The sequence below is a fragment of the Platalea leucorodia genome (assembly GCF_965183815.1).
Source record: "Platalea leucorodia genome assembly, chromosome: 6".
NCBI lineage: Eukaryota > Metazoa > Chordata > Aves > Pelecaniformes > Threskiornithidae > Platalea > Platalea leucorodia.
This window is the reverse complement of record NC_138828.1, coordinates 18194984-18212134: the sequence shown is the minus strand read 5'-3', so window position 1 is coordinate 18212134 and position 17151 is coordinate 18194984. Positions and strand designations below refer to the sequence as shown.

Genomic DNA, 17151 nt, shown 5'->3' with positions numbered 1-17151 from the left:
TAAGGTACATGTGAGAACTGAAATGATTAAACTCTTTTCTTTCATGCTTTTTTCCTTTTTTTTTTTTTTTTTTTTCCCCTCCCCCCCCCCCCCCCCTTTCCAGCAGCATAAGAATCTGAAACTGGCAAGGTGAGAGGAAAGAGAATAGGACAGGGTCTAAGGCTGGAAAGAGATAGGATTGCAGATGGACTAGAAGCAGTCATGCTCTTGGGAAATGCACAGAAATCTGTCTGCTAAGATTCATTCCTCTCTATAGTTTGGAATGCAATGCAAGATTTGTGAGTCACCATTCCTATCCTGGCAGCAAATATCTGTGAAATCTCTGGCTGTCTTGCTTACCCCCTCTTCATCATTGCTAATACCAATCCATACTGCAGTATGGAGGTTGTATTTCTCTTTATATACTGAACGGCAGAATTTAGTATTTACAGATCCCTACTCTGCTGATGAGAGCCATGTAGTGTCAATTTGACATAACACAATTGCATTTTTTTTTTTCTGTAAGCGTGGGATACATAAATGACCTGGTCTTCCCTATCAACCTTTGAATAATTGATGTGGCAAAGTTAATAACTCATAAATGAGGTTATACCACTGCCGTCATGCTAATGATGCTGGCAGTGCAATGGAGAATTTTATCATAGCTGTCTTTGTCAGAGTCCCAGTGTTGCAAAAATTTAAGCCGGGCTGTTGAAAATATCCACTCATTTTGTATTCTGCTTCATTTTGACACAAATATACTTCAATTTTAGACAAAAAATTAAGGGTTTTCTGTGCAAGTTACTTGAAATTGGATGAGCACTACCAGTAGCCAAAAGAGATGCTTTAAACTGTTACCATTTGGCTTTATATTAGTATATATTAGTTGTATTAGTATATATTAGTACACTACAGGAATATTAAGGGTGTAAGACATTATTTGTATTCACTGCTTAAGGTTATAAGCATTCTTAAGTTTCTTCAGAGAGAACCATGGCTTATAGGGCCCGGAGGGATCACCGCAGTCTAGTCTGACTTCCTTCACAAAGCAAACTGCAAGGCTTCCTTGAATTACGTTCCATTTGTGCTAGAGCAAAATGTAAAGAGCTTGCCATGGCATACCTGGTAAATATGAATGTAAGTAAATAGGAGTCTTGTAGCAAAAAAAGTTTGAGGTACAAAGACGTGAAAGGGTTTACCTAGTCCTCTCACACACTTGAAAACCATGGTTTCTCAGAGGTTGAGCTCGAGGCTTTAGTTTCTGGTCCAGTTGTCTAACCTCTGGCATGTTTTCTTAGATAATTCGTTTATTTATTACTTTCTCTTGTAGGAAGGGGATCATCTAATTCAAAATTGCCATCTGTCCCTACAGTTTCTTCAGTGCCTGAGGATTCTGCTTCAAATATGAGGTAACGTCTTCAACTGAACTTCTGAACAGCTGTGCTGTGGCTCACATTTTTGATATTACAGTTGATATTCTGATTGCACATCACTCAAGAATGTTGTTTTGCTGATGTTCAATACCTAATGAAGATTTGGGAAAAATAGGAGTGTCAGATTATTGATTCCTTCTTATATATGTATATCACTTAAACATTGCCAAAAACTATACTCCTTTCTACAAAATTTCAGCAGCTTCCTTCTGGTTTTGTTAATCACATGTGTCTCTCTACTAGTATTACAGACAGGCTTGAACATGCTTTGGAAAAAGCTGCCCCACTTCTGAGAGAGATTTTTGTGGATTTTGCTCCCTTTCTTTCTCGGACTCTTTTGGGCAGCCATGGGCAGGAGTTGCTGATAGAAGGTACAAGTAAGTTTCCATTTAAAAAAGAGGTTTTTATGTGTGTTTGCTTTGTTTTACCTCAGAGACTGAAAATTTCTATGTCTTTTTCTGCTGGCTCTGCCTTAGAAGCTTTCTTCCTGCCTTTTCACGCAGTGCTGTCCACGGGATTTCACTGCCTCCTGTTCCTTCTGTCTTTAGTCCTCTGCGGTTGTCATTGCCTCCTCATCTTTGCCATCTCTGGTACCTCTTTGCCTCCACCTCTTCTCGTCATTTCCTGTATCTCATTATGGGGGACCAACTGCTGTTGTGTCTTCCTTAGTTTTCCAGCTCTTCCAGGGAATTGTCCCGTAGAAGCTGGTCTATGAAATGTGTTTTGTGAGCTGTAAAAAGAAAACTTGGTGTCAGGATCAACACTTCAATACCAAGTAAAGTATAGAGTATAGTGTCAAAAGTTAAGCATAAAGAGCTTGCATTTTTACTGTGGTATTCTAACAGAAGGCTTCTTGGGAACTATGTCAGCAGAGCCTGTTGTGGTGTGTCTCTTGCATGTGCATCTGCTTCCATTTTTTGGTTTCTAGTTGGAAGGCAGTGATAGAAGTAAGAGGAATACATTGTCAGTATTGAGAAGAATTCTCTGGTACTTGAGAAGATGAAGATTCAGGTGCACAGCAACGATCATGGCTCTTCCTGGTCTTGGCTTAAAGTGATTGAGCTTGAGATGGTTGAGTTTTCTTTCTACTGGTGGGTTTCTCTCTGTTTAAAAATGAGGCTCAGTTCTGCAATGCAGACATTAATGTCCTCAATTTAAAAAAATCATGTTTATTGGAGCACTGTGAATTTAGTAGTGAACACCATTTTTTCAGTGTTCTCGTAATTTGGTTATATCATATAAATTGCTTTGTTCACTGATTTTTTTAGAGTGAAAATTGCAGGTTTTGTCCAGTTAAAGCAGTGAATTGAATTAGGGCCTGAGCTTGTTGCAGCTTCCAGTAATGAAGCACTCCCATGTTAGAAGCTCATGGTTGCTTAACTTGAGCTGATCACGTGCACATGAGCTGTATTTGCACTAATAGATCTAGTTCCTTCCTGGGGAATTAAAGTTCTTTTTCTAAAACATTTTTGAAACTACTTGTTTTGTGGATTAGGACAGGCATCCTGTCTGTAGGGCTGAATACCGTTAACATTGTCAGAAACACAATTAAAGTATCAAACACTGGTAAGTGTTTACTGAAGACTGCTGATATCAGAATTGAAGCTTCATTAAACTTCGCTGAAATGAAAGTTATTTAGTTTAGGAATTTAGCTTGCCTACCTTTTAGGGTAGGAAGAAGTAGCAGGAAGAAGCGTATGAGTTGTCTTCTGTAAGACTGAAAAAGATGGGATTCTACCTTTAATTATACATGTGGGCACTGCTTTAGCTGATAAACATTTTAATGGAAGCTCCTTGAGAACAAATTTATTTCATTCATTTAATAAGAATAACAGGAAAGAGATTTTTCTCAAAGCTTTATTTGCCAGGGGAGTAAATATCCTATTTAGTTACATTTTTTTTCTTGTCTGAAGCTAAAGAAAAGATAATGTGGTTTCAAAGTATTTTGACTGTAGTATAGGTTATATACACAGAGAGATGAGTATTTCGTAGATTGGGTGACAAAAAAAAAGCAGGAAAATTATTTGGAGTGTGTGAACTGTCTAGACAAAAATAAACACATGAAACCAATTTTGGGGCCTAAAAACCAGTTACAGACAAACCCAAAACAAAATGCCAATACAAATAATAATAATAATAATAGTCAAATTAGTTTATAAACAATTGAGAATATATAATAGGTTACTGCTTGCACTTCTGCTAAGGTTTAGTATGGGGTTAAGGGTCAAAGTACTAATAAGAGTGTTTGGGATGTCTGCTGCCATGAAACAAAATGGAAACTTGATTGATAGCTGGGGGCTGAAAGGAGAACGCGCAATGGAGAAAGCAAAGGTCATAAAGCCATTTCCCTTCTCTGCATATATAATGACCCAATCCTTCAAGAAATAGCAAAATGTATCTACAGTGGATTAATACAACATATGTTAACCACACTTCTGATCATTTCAACCTACAAACATTTATGAAACTGTGAATAATGGAAGTAATGTATTACTATTAGCTGCATTTTTAGATGCGAGGCATGGAATTTATGATCTCCCCATCACATACATACTTTTATTTTGTGCTGATAAAGTACAAAATTGAACTGGAAGTTGTACGAGAAATTCAGCTTTCTTTTGACTGTCAAAATGCTTCTAATCTATTGCACTTCAAAATACTTTGTGTTAACAGCTGGTGCCATATAAGGATGCATTTACGTATGCCGTTTTTTCCTTTTGTAGGTCTTGTGTGCATGAAATCTAGCAGTTCAGTTGTGGAGCTGGTGATGCTTCTTTGCTCTCAGGTGAGGTTTAAGTAACAATGTTGTCTGAAATTGCTGTCTTTGAGCCCAATGGAAATTACAGTTAAAATTTGACTTTAAATTTAAGGTTTTGTGTAATTGGTAAAAAAATTATGTGCAAGGCCTTTTGATTAAAAAAAAATCATAGTAATTGTGTCTCTTCAGTTGGAGAGAGAAGATACTAAGGGTTTTATGTTACCTTACTACTGAGCATTTACATAATGTTGATGGTGGTGTGCTTAAGTAATTCTGTGCTGTCATTTTTGTAAGACAAAATAAGATCAATAAAATATTAAGGTTATAGAAACAGATTGATTTCTGCATCTTGGCACGCTGAATCCTCTGTGATGAATAGAATTTTTCCTTTTGTGTAGAGGTTATGAAATGAGCGATAAATAGTTTTGAAGCCCTGTCATTCTTAATTGATTTGACAAGTACTAAGAATCTGAGAAAAATTTAAGCAAGCAACCCTGGTTGTCAGCAGTTTGGGGTATTCTACATTCCTAAAGGCAAAGTGATTTTAGATATTTAAGAACCTGAGAATTGCCTGTTCCTGTAGTTAGAAAAGAGCCAGAGCCTAAGGAACTTTTAAAATTGTGTATGCTATATTAATTGGAATTTCTTTTTGGGTTTCTTGCTTTCTTTTTTGTAATTAAATGGAAGACTGTTTTTATTGAGCCTTTCTTTTGGTGCCTTAAAAATGATACCTTTCTGGTAGTAAATTCCCCTACTTAAAACTTTAAAATAGCCTTTTTTAATGGGAATGGTATTGGTCTAGAGGTCAAGGGTTCTGACCCATTTCAAAACCTTTGACCTTCATTTACAACCCTTATGGTTTGCTTGCCTGACGAATAAGGATAATGCAAAATTAATGTTTCTTCACATCGATTTATTCGTTTTAGTGCCTATATTGCCAAATTTATTTAGAGTGTGCTGATAGACGTTTCATGAATACAAATGAAAGAATCATAGAAGGTGTGAAAAATCGATGGTCTGCATTGTCAATAAAGTGCAATAAGAACAATTACTTCTGGAGATTACACCTAATAGATTTTACAATGAACTAGTGAAGAGTAGTTATGTTTTCTAGTGAGCTTATTATTAATGAATATATCTAGAACTTTGCTCATCTAGTTTTCCGTCTTCCTCAGGAAATATAATATATTTTTACCCTGAAGAGAGTTTAATATATCTCATGGAACTTTTGGAATTTAGAGATGATTATTTTACATATGGCAATCCTGGAAGTGGACATTGTTCATGACTTCTAGAATACAGATTTGCTGCTGATTTAAATTAGAAAAGAATCCTTGCTACCAAGAAATCCATAAACAAGTTTTACTGTTCATTCATTAATGTGTTAGAGTAAAAATAATCTGAGTATTAAATATGTGCCTGAAAGCTTGGTATTACCATTTTAAAAATTAGTTTTTGGTATCCATGCTCCTTGTATCAATAATTAGTGGTTGATCTTTTCTTCTTTTTTGGTAGGGTAATCTAATCTTTTTTAAAATCGTGTTGTGCTCTGTACTGTACGTCACTTGTTTGGTTTTGGGAAGTGGAAAGGATAAGGAATAAATGACATGCTCTAATGCATCTATTTGTCATATGTGTCACAATGCCACTTAATGCTAATCTAATCAAATTGAGGATATCGTGATTGCTTAGCAGTGCTAGTTGCAGAGACTGAGGTTGTTCTTTGTGAAATGGTAGAAATAAACCAATAAAGTCAGAAAGACCTCAAAGTCTTTTTAAAGTTACATAGCAGCTGTAATTTTTGGCAGAATATGAAAAATGATGTGAGAAATGAATCTAAAATTAGCTCCAGATGTATACAGATTGTTCTGGGGTGATAATTACATTTTTCACTTTGAATTTTCCTAATTCAAAGAGGTCAGCATGGCAATCACAGAAGTGATTTATTTTGTTAAGAAGTGAACTGTCTTTTGCTACATGAAAGCTTGAGAGATATGAAATTGAATTTCAAGCTGACATTTTACAGATACTGGGAGGAGATGGGGTTGAGCTTGATTGATTTTTTTTTTTCTTTTTTTTTCTTTTTTTCTTTCTTTTTTTTTTTTCCTCCCCAAGATAGGGTGGGAAGTGAAGTGATATCCTTTTGCTAAAATTTTAATTAATTTTTAAGAGGAGATGGAGAGGATGAAGTGCCAAAGATCAAAAGATCAGGTCAAAAACTAGTTTTTAATCACATAAATAATGTGGCACAGTTACAAAGTAAGTATCTGCAAATTTGATTTAAAACTTCACAAATTTGTCAGCCATCATTTTATGAAACTGAAAGATTGCTCTGATTAATATGTTTGGTGTTTTTTATGCTAACCTCTTTCTGAAAATTTGTTTTAAACATTGTATACGTGATGTAAGCACTTGGATTTTTTTTCTGAAATATCAGAAGTTTTTCTGGTGTTTATTTAGATTTGTGGCTGGAATGTTTTTTCTTTCTTAGAAGTGCAAAATGGAACAATGATATCTCACAAGTAATTTTTTCGTAAAATTGTGAAAATAAAGCTCTTTCCCAGGTGAAGTGATTTAAATAGAATTCAGAAGATACCATTCTGTGAAACTATTTGTGACACCTGGTTAATTTCTTCTCTTGTTTAAAGTTCATATATTTAGGCATAAGGAAAAAGACCATTGCTTTTGTGTTTTAGTTTTGTGTTTATATGTTGATATATTGTTTTATGTTTAACACAAGGTAAAAAGAGAAACAGGTGGTTTGAGATACAGACAAAAGGCTTTTTCTAAGACAAAACCAGTTGTGTTTTTTGATAGACATGCTACATTTGAGACATGTCTCTGTGTGTATGCTTACATTTATATAAATCTATCAAAACATAAAGAAATCCTTCATTTAATATTACTGCAAAGTGTTCCTGCTTATTTGACATTAATATCATTTTTGAAAGAATCGACGTTGCATTCAAGGCCGCTTTATAAAAGCGTTGTGTTGCTCATCCTAATTCAGTCTGACACACATTCCAATAACACTACCTCCCTTCTAGGGTTTAAAACTAAATTTATGGCTGAGCATTGTGAAGTGCATCATTTAAAAATGGTTTCAACCCAAAACATCTAATAAATAAATAATGTGTATGGCTACTCAGTAGCAGACTTTCCAGACTAGAAATCATTCCATCGGATACTCAACAGTCCACTATCGGAGAGGGCTGTCAGATAAATCTTATAGTAGCTGCATTCATGTCCTGTAAATCACATGTTATTGTCTGAGCCTTCTGCCAGGTCATCTATTCTTTTCCCATTTATCAGAAATGCATACAGTACAGTGAACCTAGAAGCACCATCTAGTCTGGCCTGGCATCCTGTCGGGGTAATTAAACCAGCCAAAAGAGAGAAGTCCTGTGTCTATTATGCCTTCTAAATGAGTGACGTCAGGATGTTAAAGGTGCTCATACGCTATTGTGAGACAAGGCTTCTGCGTGGGGAAACTGTGATACCACCCCTGAATAAAGCATTTTCATCTAAAATGACTATCACTCTATGCCTAAAACGCAGAGAGGGATGTATGAATTGAGTGCGTGTTAATCCATAAAGCAAATATGCTACTGTGCTTCCTTTCATTTGTCAGATGTGTTCTTCAAATACATGACTAAGTAGGAAAAACTGGGATCTTCCCTACTCTCTCATGAAGGTATTAAAAACGTTTATCCGTTGCTCACATACATGAAGCATTTGTCCTATTATTGTAGCTCCAAGGTGAAAAGGTACAAAAATAGGTGAAATAGGTTCCATCATTTTCCCTGATGCCTTTGAATTTACAGAATTCGCAGCACTTGAAAAATGCTTCTTTCTGTAGTAAATCAACTGAATTGTCAGTGGAATATGTGTAAGAGAACTAATTAGGTCGTTCTTGTCAGATCCATCTTTGACTTAAGAGCTTTTTTCTACGGAAGCTAAATTTTCTAGACCATAAAATAAACTTACACTAACTGACTCAAATACTATTCAGCTCTTGTGTAATTTTCTAAAATTGGTGGAATGCCACCCTTTTAAAAAGTTGGTCATTAAAAATTACTGAATACTGCAGCAACTTTTATGACCCTCTCCACCGCCACTACCTGCACATACACCCTCCTTGCTGGTTCAAGGTAGAAAAGCTTCTTGGTTCCTCCTTCCTCTGCCCCCTGTTGTTTCAAAGGGATTAAGGGCACATTCTTGATAGTTGATGGCATATATAAAACCAAGACCAATGTTTTAATACATTTAATCTCTAGGTATTTTATCTTCTAGAAATATTAATATGATATATTGCAATATACTACATAGCTGTAGCCATTAGATTTATATTGGACCTTGATAAAGTATATCTTTCATGGGGAGATGGAAGAGAGAAGCATAAACTCTGATACTCCAGATTTTTTTTGTGTACAGTGATAGCATCTGCTCATATGGCCCAATGAAATATGATTACGGTTGAATATGTCATGTGCTGTGGCTGATAGTTTTTGGAGTTATTTTTTGGAGAGAAAAGCATGATTCCAAGGCAGTGCATGTGCATCTTAAAATACAGCAGAGGCTGATTAGTAGTATTAAAGCAGAAAAAACTACACTGTGAAAGTTGGTCTTACTGCCTGTGTAGGCAAACTTACAGGTCTTCAGCTCTCTTTTTTTTTTTTTTTTTTCTTGTCTAACTCAACTCGCCAAACCAATTATCACTGGTTAAATGGTGAAATGTTTGCAAAAGGTTTTTCTTTAGTGTGATCTTTCTTTCATATGCTACTAAATCACTTTGCTAATGGATTCCGTTGCTCATAAAGAAGTCAATATTCATCTTTTGCGTGGGCAGTATCTTAGTTGCATCGTATCTCTTACTCTGATAAGGAATCTTAATTATTTAAACAATATCAACATGTGCCATGCAGTCATGCACCCGTACAAACAATATGATAGCGTATTTCCCTTAAGGAAGAGCAATAGGATGGTAGATAAGATTTTGGTTTTTCAGCAGATTTTTTGCACGCACCCCACTCCCCACCCTCCCCACCCCCCGTTCCATCCCAGTACTTCAATGTTTGTAAATGCAATAAGATCTTCAGGCTTTTCTGGGTATCCTGTGCTCAGAAAAAAGCTTTGTATCAACAATCCAAATTCATTACCTCAGGAATGGATTTCTGCAGCGTGTTCTAAAATGTGGTGAGCCTTTGAATTACTTGGAGACTTTAGTTGATGTAGAAGATGGCTGGTTTTCAGTGTTTGTTACTTGCAGAGAGAACACATTATACTGATGCTCTGTGATTTGCCCTGGTTCCTAATTTACTTTTAAGTGCAATTTGATGTGATGGATAACTATAGTGATTGCTATGAAGTTTTAATTGAATTGAGTATAGGTTATCTAAAGAGCTATGTCGCTATGATACCATGGCAGCTGAACTCAACAGAAGCACCAAAACTCTAACAATATCCTGGTGTAGATATGAAGAAAATAAATGGTGTTTGAGTACTTTTTATGTAGCCCAATTGCTAGATGATGGCATTTTAATCAAGGTAATATTTTCCCATCGAATCACTTTGTGTTCTAACAGCTGAAAATAAGTTTAAAAAGGATCTAATAATCCTTTAGATCCATGACCTAAAAAATGTATGTGTTTTGGTACAGAGGGTAGATTTTGTAGGGATTTTGTAAGCTGCCAAATGACTCTCCCTCAATTTTAATGCATGTTCTAGTTTCCTTTTAAAAGCCATTTAGAAGATATCAGGAGTTGGAAGTTTTTTCTTTTTATACAGTGTGAACTTCTCCCAATAGGATCTTTGTTTTTACCAAAGATGAATGTAGCTGTATTTGAGTAAAAAAACCCACTTCGCTAATAGATTGCTTTTGTGATAAAACGGTTAGAAACATAACTGTATTAGGCAAATGAAAATGATTTAGAACTTAACAAATAAAAACAGAAAAAAAGGCTTCTCAAAGTCTAAATTGTTAAGTTCAGGGAAGACGTTGTGTGGACCATGCCCATAGGTGTTTGCCTTGTATTGCTAACTTTCTTTGCAATGTTATGAAGTATTTAGTGTTTCTCGTTTAGTATGAAGGCATTGTATTGAGATGCACAGAAAAATACTTCACCTGCAGGTGTGCCAGAGACTTCACAGTGTACTTTTTTTTTTTTTTTTTTTTTTGCTTGTGCTCTTTTGAAGAATTTGAAGATTGGAAGAATATCTGCCATCCTAGCTTTTTGTAGAGATGAGGTGGCTGTAAGGAAGTGATAGTATTCAAGAACTTACTCTGCTACAGATTATTTAGATTGTGAAGCTGCCTGAGGTCTGCTTCATACCAAGTGGAGCTAGGCATATTAATAAAACTGTGTAAATCTTAACATTTGAAAACAGGGGATTGCCAAGCATGTTATTAATTGTTATGCAGGCAGTAGTAGGAACATTCCTCGTGCAGTTTTGTAACAAATATTGCATGGCCCTTGTAACTGGTAGACAAAATGGAAGATTCTTATCCTAGTCTTTAAGGTAGTATTGGATGGCAAGTAGCTGGGAAATGTGGGTTGAGCTTTATGTACAATGCTACTTCAGGATATTTTCAGTGAAGCGATTTTACATTATTAACTATTTCCTCTTCAAAAACTCTTGTTATTCTTTTCCCCCTGCAATGTATATTTTCATCTACAATGATTTTATTTTGCAGGATGGAGACTGTGGTCAAAGCTAGAGAGAGGGGAAGGTAGGTCCCACAGTAGCCAGGGGCCACGCTATCAAAGTGCTCTCCTGGGATAGAAGAGACTTAAGTTTCAATTAATGTTTCAGGTAATAGTTATTATCACTAAGTAGAATAATCTGAAGGAAAAACTTCAGCATATCCTCCCACAGTAGCTAGTAGTCCAGAAGCGTAGGGGCATTTACCAGGCATGTGGAAGAGTCCAGTTTTGAAAGAAATTAAGCTCTCTCAATCTGTAAAAGCAACATTGTGATTCAGCTGTGTTGTCCTCAGTTGCAGTTTCCTTCTTTGGTTGTGATATGTGAAGACATCAGTTCTTTTCTGTAAGGTCTTGGGGATAAAGTTTAGGGCTTCTGCATTCTCCTGCATTGCACGGGCACGTGATGTCAACACAGTGAGCTGTTTGAGTAGTGTTCAGTAGGATTAACTCTGGAGAAATTGCACGAAAGGCCTGGAACACGTGGGAGGGCACTGGCTGTGGAATCAGACTCCTTAAACGCAGTCCTTCAGTGCTTGGATTTTAGATACTATCTTGTCAGTAAGTTTCCTTCTAACCAAACAGAAGGTTAAATTATCAAATCTGTTGTCTAGATCACTTGGATTCTCCATTACACTTGATGTGTCTGGGTTTTTTACGCATAACATAGCTTCTTTCCTTCCCAAGAATTTTTCCTCCATGTCTGAGGCTCTCACTTTGGGTGCTGAAAATGTGTATTGACAACTTTCATGCTTGGTATATGTCACTGAGCAGAGTATTTGGAATAATTATGAATGGATACGAATATTTTGCTGCTTGCTTCATTGAACTGTTATACATTCTAAGTGTTTGAAACTGGAGATCAGTTTGGTAGATAACTGTTTGAAGTGCAATTCTGATAAGATTGAAATAAATGGAAACAGGTGGGAAAACCTTTCCTTTGAACTGGAGTATGTTGAAATTACATTTTAAATTAGCTGCATATTTTTTTTTTCTTTGTCTTAATCAATAGGTAGATTTTGTCTCTCCAGAACTAGATTATTGTAATATATTCTGTGTGAAACTCCAGGATAACGTAAAATTTGTCTGTTGGAACTTCACTCCTACGTTGATTTCCTGTTGCTTTCTAAATTGTTTGAAAGTTTAATTGCCTATAATTACCTGCAATATTTAACCTGTTGAATTCCATGGAATTGCTTGGAGAGCACTCTAACATGTTTAAATAGGAGTTTCTTTCAAACTCCTATTATTCTTCATAATAATCACTAAGGTTCGCACTTCTCAGATCCCGCTTTAGTTTGCTACACTTAAGACAGAGTTCAAACATATCTTTTCTTTTAGGTGTAGTTGTTGGCTTCAGGAATAATGTGCTTTGTTTACTATTAGTATGGCCCACAGATAGGGAGTTTAAAACCTCTGTGTCCGTATTTAAAAAAAAAAAAAAAAAAAAAAATCTGATAGGATATTGTTTCTTGTGTGAGTGGATGTATATTGACAGTTTGCTTAGTAGTGGAAATCAAAGAAGTTTATAACTGAAACTTTGCTTTTGCCTTAAGTGTGGAAATAGGTTGGAATGTATTGGGAATGATTTGCCAATACTGCATGAATAACAAGTGACCTTTTCTTGACTTAATGATGCAATAAGCACTTTATAGTTATATCGTGACAGGTAGTGGTCACAGTAGTTAAAATGTGTGAGCTAGTACTTTGGCTTTATCACCTTATATCTTTCCATAATTCTTAGTCTAGAAGGATATTTTAAAGGTTTGCTCACTCCCCAGTTTGGAGATGAAACGTGTGATGTGGGATTTTAAGATGAGCAAAAACTATGATGTGTTACATTTAGTGTGAGAAAAACAGAAGAATATTTGATATGTTGTACTTTTATTAAATGGGGTGGATGTTTCTGCATGTTAGATATAAATAATCATCAAAGTGATAGAAATGGCTTCCTAACTAAAACTTATTTTATCTAGGCCTACTTTTGACCCACTGGAAAATGCCCTTTGCAATTTGCATCCACTGTGTTTAAGTGTTCAGCAAAAGCAGCCTCTATCAGCTGCAGCTGCAAACTGAGAAAAGTAGTGTGAAAGAACTAGTGTTTTTTTGGTTTATACTACACAGCTGTTTTCTGGAAAGTAATTGGGAGCTTTGTGGTTTTGAACAACAACAGAAAAATTACATGCAAAGAACTTGGGATGGGTGCTATGTATTAGGCTAAGAAGGTGTGTAGAGAGGTACAGGTGGATAGGTGTAGTAAAGCTGTGATATTTTGGTGTGGACTGATATGAAGCATTGTTTCTTGGGACAATACACTTGGAGAAGTCAACAAGACTTGCAGACTTTGGATAGAGGAATGGATAAAAGATAAGGTTAAAAAACATAGAACTGTTCTTAGAAATCGTTTGCCATGCTGGAGTGGAGAGAGATGAACTTTCCTAAGGTCATCTTACTAAAGCATAACTGTAGCCTACAGTGAAGTTCTGGGGGGAAAATGAGGATTTTCCCTCCCTGATTTTCTTTTTTCTAAAGTCCAATCTTTAGTGGTTGTTCTGTAGGCTTTTCAGATATTATAGGCTCTTACTAAGAAAAAGTCTCTTATGAAATGAAAATTACTTGAATTTTGTCAGGAATCCAGGACATGGTGTTGGTGTGAATTTAATGGAAAACATGTCCGCTACCACTAAAAATATTAGCCTTTAGAACTGTGTTGCTGAGATTGTATGATTAATGTATACATTTTTATATTTAGGGAGGAGAGTGGATTGTCTAATGTAAATGTGAATCTTGGGATTGTGATAGGGGAACAGGACAGCTTCATTTCCATGAATGTACACTGCTGCAGATGTTCAAAACTAAGGGAACATAATTTAGCTACAGAAGCAAGATTTTTCTGAAGAAAAAAGGTATCCTGTTGCTTCACCAGCACACTAGGACTTAAAAAAACACCACCATTTAAGGTGAGTTTTGTGCAGGGAGAGCACACCCTGTGGCTTGGCAGTCTAGTCAGAAGGATGATACCATGCTGACTTTATAACTAGATCTTTGAACAATATTCTCATGGGTGGTAAATGCAAAACAAAGTAATATCAACTGGCACTTAATTCTGTGAGCTCCCTGCTGATGGGGCTCTGCACTGAAATGGAACTCTTCCTGACAGGAAGTCAGCCGCGAAGTGTGGAGACCTCTGAAAATAAAGTGTGCTTTAATTCGACACCCTGCTGTTTTACAGCTAGTCTGTTTAATTTGAGACTATGGAAAGAGGGAGGGGAGTGGTATGAGATTATGGAAAGTTCAGTGAGCGGCAACGCTTGTCACTGACTTTATACTAATTACAGATATGTGAACATTTTTGTTTGTGTTAATAAACCAGATAATGTGTCTCTGTTTCCAAGCAGAACTGCTTAAGAAATTCATGATTTGGGGAGCAGTGCTGTTTACTCAAAGTTTTGGCAGGAGAAGCTTTGCATAGTGCTGCTGCTCAGTTCATTGTTCAACCTTTAGTCTTATTTATACTCATCTGTGCCTTTTTGTGTATCTCTGCAACTGGGAAAACATCTGTCTCATCAGAGGTGTTGACGATGTACTAATCTTTCAATAAATATTTTAAGGTAACTTGTTTAAGTGAAAAAAAACTCATAATTCAGATTATGCAGCAATCAATATGATAGAGTTGCGTGTCTGCTAGGTGTTAGATCCTAGTTCTGAGTCAAATTTGATTCAGAAGAATCAGCTGGATTTTCCAGTACCGTCTGAATATTTACGAGGACATTTATTTCTATTTCTACTTAAAACAGAAATGGTTATATTTTTCTTTTTGGAAAATTTGCTTGATGAGTGCACGGGAGGATTTGCAGTGAAAGGAGCAGAAAATTACTATTTATCATGTTTATTGTAGCAACATACAGGGACAGATGAGAATAGAGCCCTGTGTTGCTGGGTGTTGTGTAACAGTGGAATAACGGGTACCCAGAATATTTTAGTCTAAATGAAGACAACAGATGCAGGATGAGGAAGGGAATGTAGTATGCAAGCGGAGTGTAATGGAAGAGACATGTTAGTTTTTCTGCTCCCCTTTTTTTTTATTTGATTTGATTTAGCTTCCTTTGCTCTCTAAATCTTTTCTTAAAAGATCTGCATTAGGATAGGATTGCCCAAGGGAATGATAAGGGACAGGTTTGGACATCCAGTCTTTTGAGTGAAGAGGTGGGATTGGTTTACATGCTTTGGTTTCATTCCCTCAAAGGTATGATGATAGCAGGAATCTTGTACATTGTTTGCATGCATTCATTATGAGAGTTTAAATTGAAACTAAGCTACACTGGGGAAAAGGGGGTTTTAGTTCCAAAATAGTATTCACCGTGTATATTGTTGAGGTTTTTATTAGTTAAATTTATTTAGTTAAAGCTTATCAGACATTGAGCAGGAAGGTCGCTGCTATTTGGTGGTGGTGATGATGAATGTTGCTATCAGTGGGATCAGTCCATCGCTACTAGTGCAACTGTGCAGCAGTGAGTATGCTGTAATTTTCTTGTCCTTACAATTAGTAGTCTACCTTGGAAGACCAGTTTTTTCCATGCAGTGGTTTTACAAAAACTCAAAATCAGTAAAACAAAAGCACTGAAATCAAGAGGCAGTTGCCTTATACTCCTGCTATTCCTCGATTTGTTTTCCTTTCTCCATAAAAATGATGCTGGCACTGCAGCTTGATTATTTGGATCTCTTCCCTTTGTTTGTCTTAGGTTGTCCCTTTTCCTCACTTCTGTTTTTCTGACTCATCTCCTTTGACTTAGTTTCATGCTTCCCATTGCTGCATATTTACAGAACTGCTTGGTACTTTGATTTCTCAATTGATGTATAAGATTTCTGTTCCTAGTCTTCCTAAAGCTACTGTCTTTCATCTCAGCATTGAAAATAGCCAATGGTTAAAGAACCTGAAGAGGAAACTGCGGTGGAAAAGGTTTGCTGCTAGATGAACTCAAACCTGACCCCTAATTTCGTTTCATGAGGAGTCATGGCAACAGCCCGCTAGTGGGAGAGAGAAAGGGAGAGGCTGCCCAGGCAAATTGCTTCCTCCATCAGAAGCTGTGGACCTGAAATCAGTGATCCACTTATTCAGTTTTTCCCCATTCTACAGTTTGTTGCTGTACGGGGACTGTAGAGGAACTGGAGTTTAGCATAGACTTACCTGTTTCATCCTAATGTGACATTGGTTCTAGGGGCAAAATTTTATTCATCAAGCCATGAGTTAGATCACTATAAAAGGCATGTAATAAATGTTTTTGTATACGTATTTGTACTTTTTTGAAACTAGATACAAAAATGAAGTTCCCGAGTTTTGATGATACACAGCTTTTATGCTGTGATAGTTATTACTGATAGCATTTTATTTATGCAGACAGTGATATTTTCATAATTTTATATGAACTTTCAGATTAGGTGATTTGAGTTTCCTATTATTGCTAAAATCCTGTTTTAAGAACATTTGGTATCACCACAAATTATGACAACTGCTACCTGTGTCAAGATTTTTCTGGCTGTATATAATTGTTAAAGATCGTATGTGCTGTAACATGTTATGTAGTGTGTCTTGCATAATACTGTATCTTTTAGGATAGGTTTGTGTAGTTTGTATAGAAGGTAACAGTTGTCACTTTGAGATTAATCTCATAGCATAAAAGGCATTGTCTGACAAGCTGACAGTTTTTTATTTAGTATTTTACTGAAAAACATGGTACTTAGAGCGCTGGAGTAGTTTGCATACTTATGTGTATAATTTATTTTAAGAATCTATAAAAACTTACTGTGACTTGAACCCAAATGTCTAAGTATTGAAATTAAACTCTCATTATAAGGTAGTTTTAGGCATTTACCACTAACAACATAATAACAGTTTATAGGAAGCTCTGTTTACATGGACTATCCCAAATGGTTAAACAGCAGGGGAGTCTTCTGCTTTTAGTTAAAAAACTGCTGTTTCTGTATGGCTTATTTACTACTTCTTTAATTCTTAATGTAGTGTGCTGTGGAATTGAGCATGCAAAAGTCAGCAGAGAGTTCTGTTTTCTGCGTCTAAGGTTATTACTTGCTGTACAATAATAAAGGCACTATTTTATTGGGTTAGTTGTAATTAACTTCAGCACTAGGCATTGATATAAATCATTCCTAATCTGTTTTCTTTACATTTTCATTCTTTTAAACTGGTTTAACATAGCTTCTTTCTGTCGTGCTTTTACATAAGGACTAGGGTTGTAATTGCTTTTTTGAATTAGGCTGTCGG

At 36.0% G+C, this 17151-nt stretch overlaps 1 protein-coding gene across 1 annotated transcript in view; it reads left to right on the top strand.

Moving 5' to 3' along the window:
- The window catches only part of LRBA (LPS responsive beige-like anchor protein), a 416862-nt gene that overhangs the window by 110134 nt on the left and 289577 nt on the right, over nt 1-17151 (top strand). The window contains exons 31-33 of the mRNA XM_082315661.1: nt 1310-1388; nt 1656-1789; nt 4136-4197. Of these exons, the coding sequence (XP_082171787.1) occupies nt 1310-1388; nt 1656-1789; nt 4136-4197 (275 nt within the window). The remainder of the gene's footprint in view (nt 1-1309; nt 1389-1655; nt 1790-4135; nt 4198-17151) is intronic.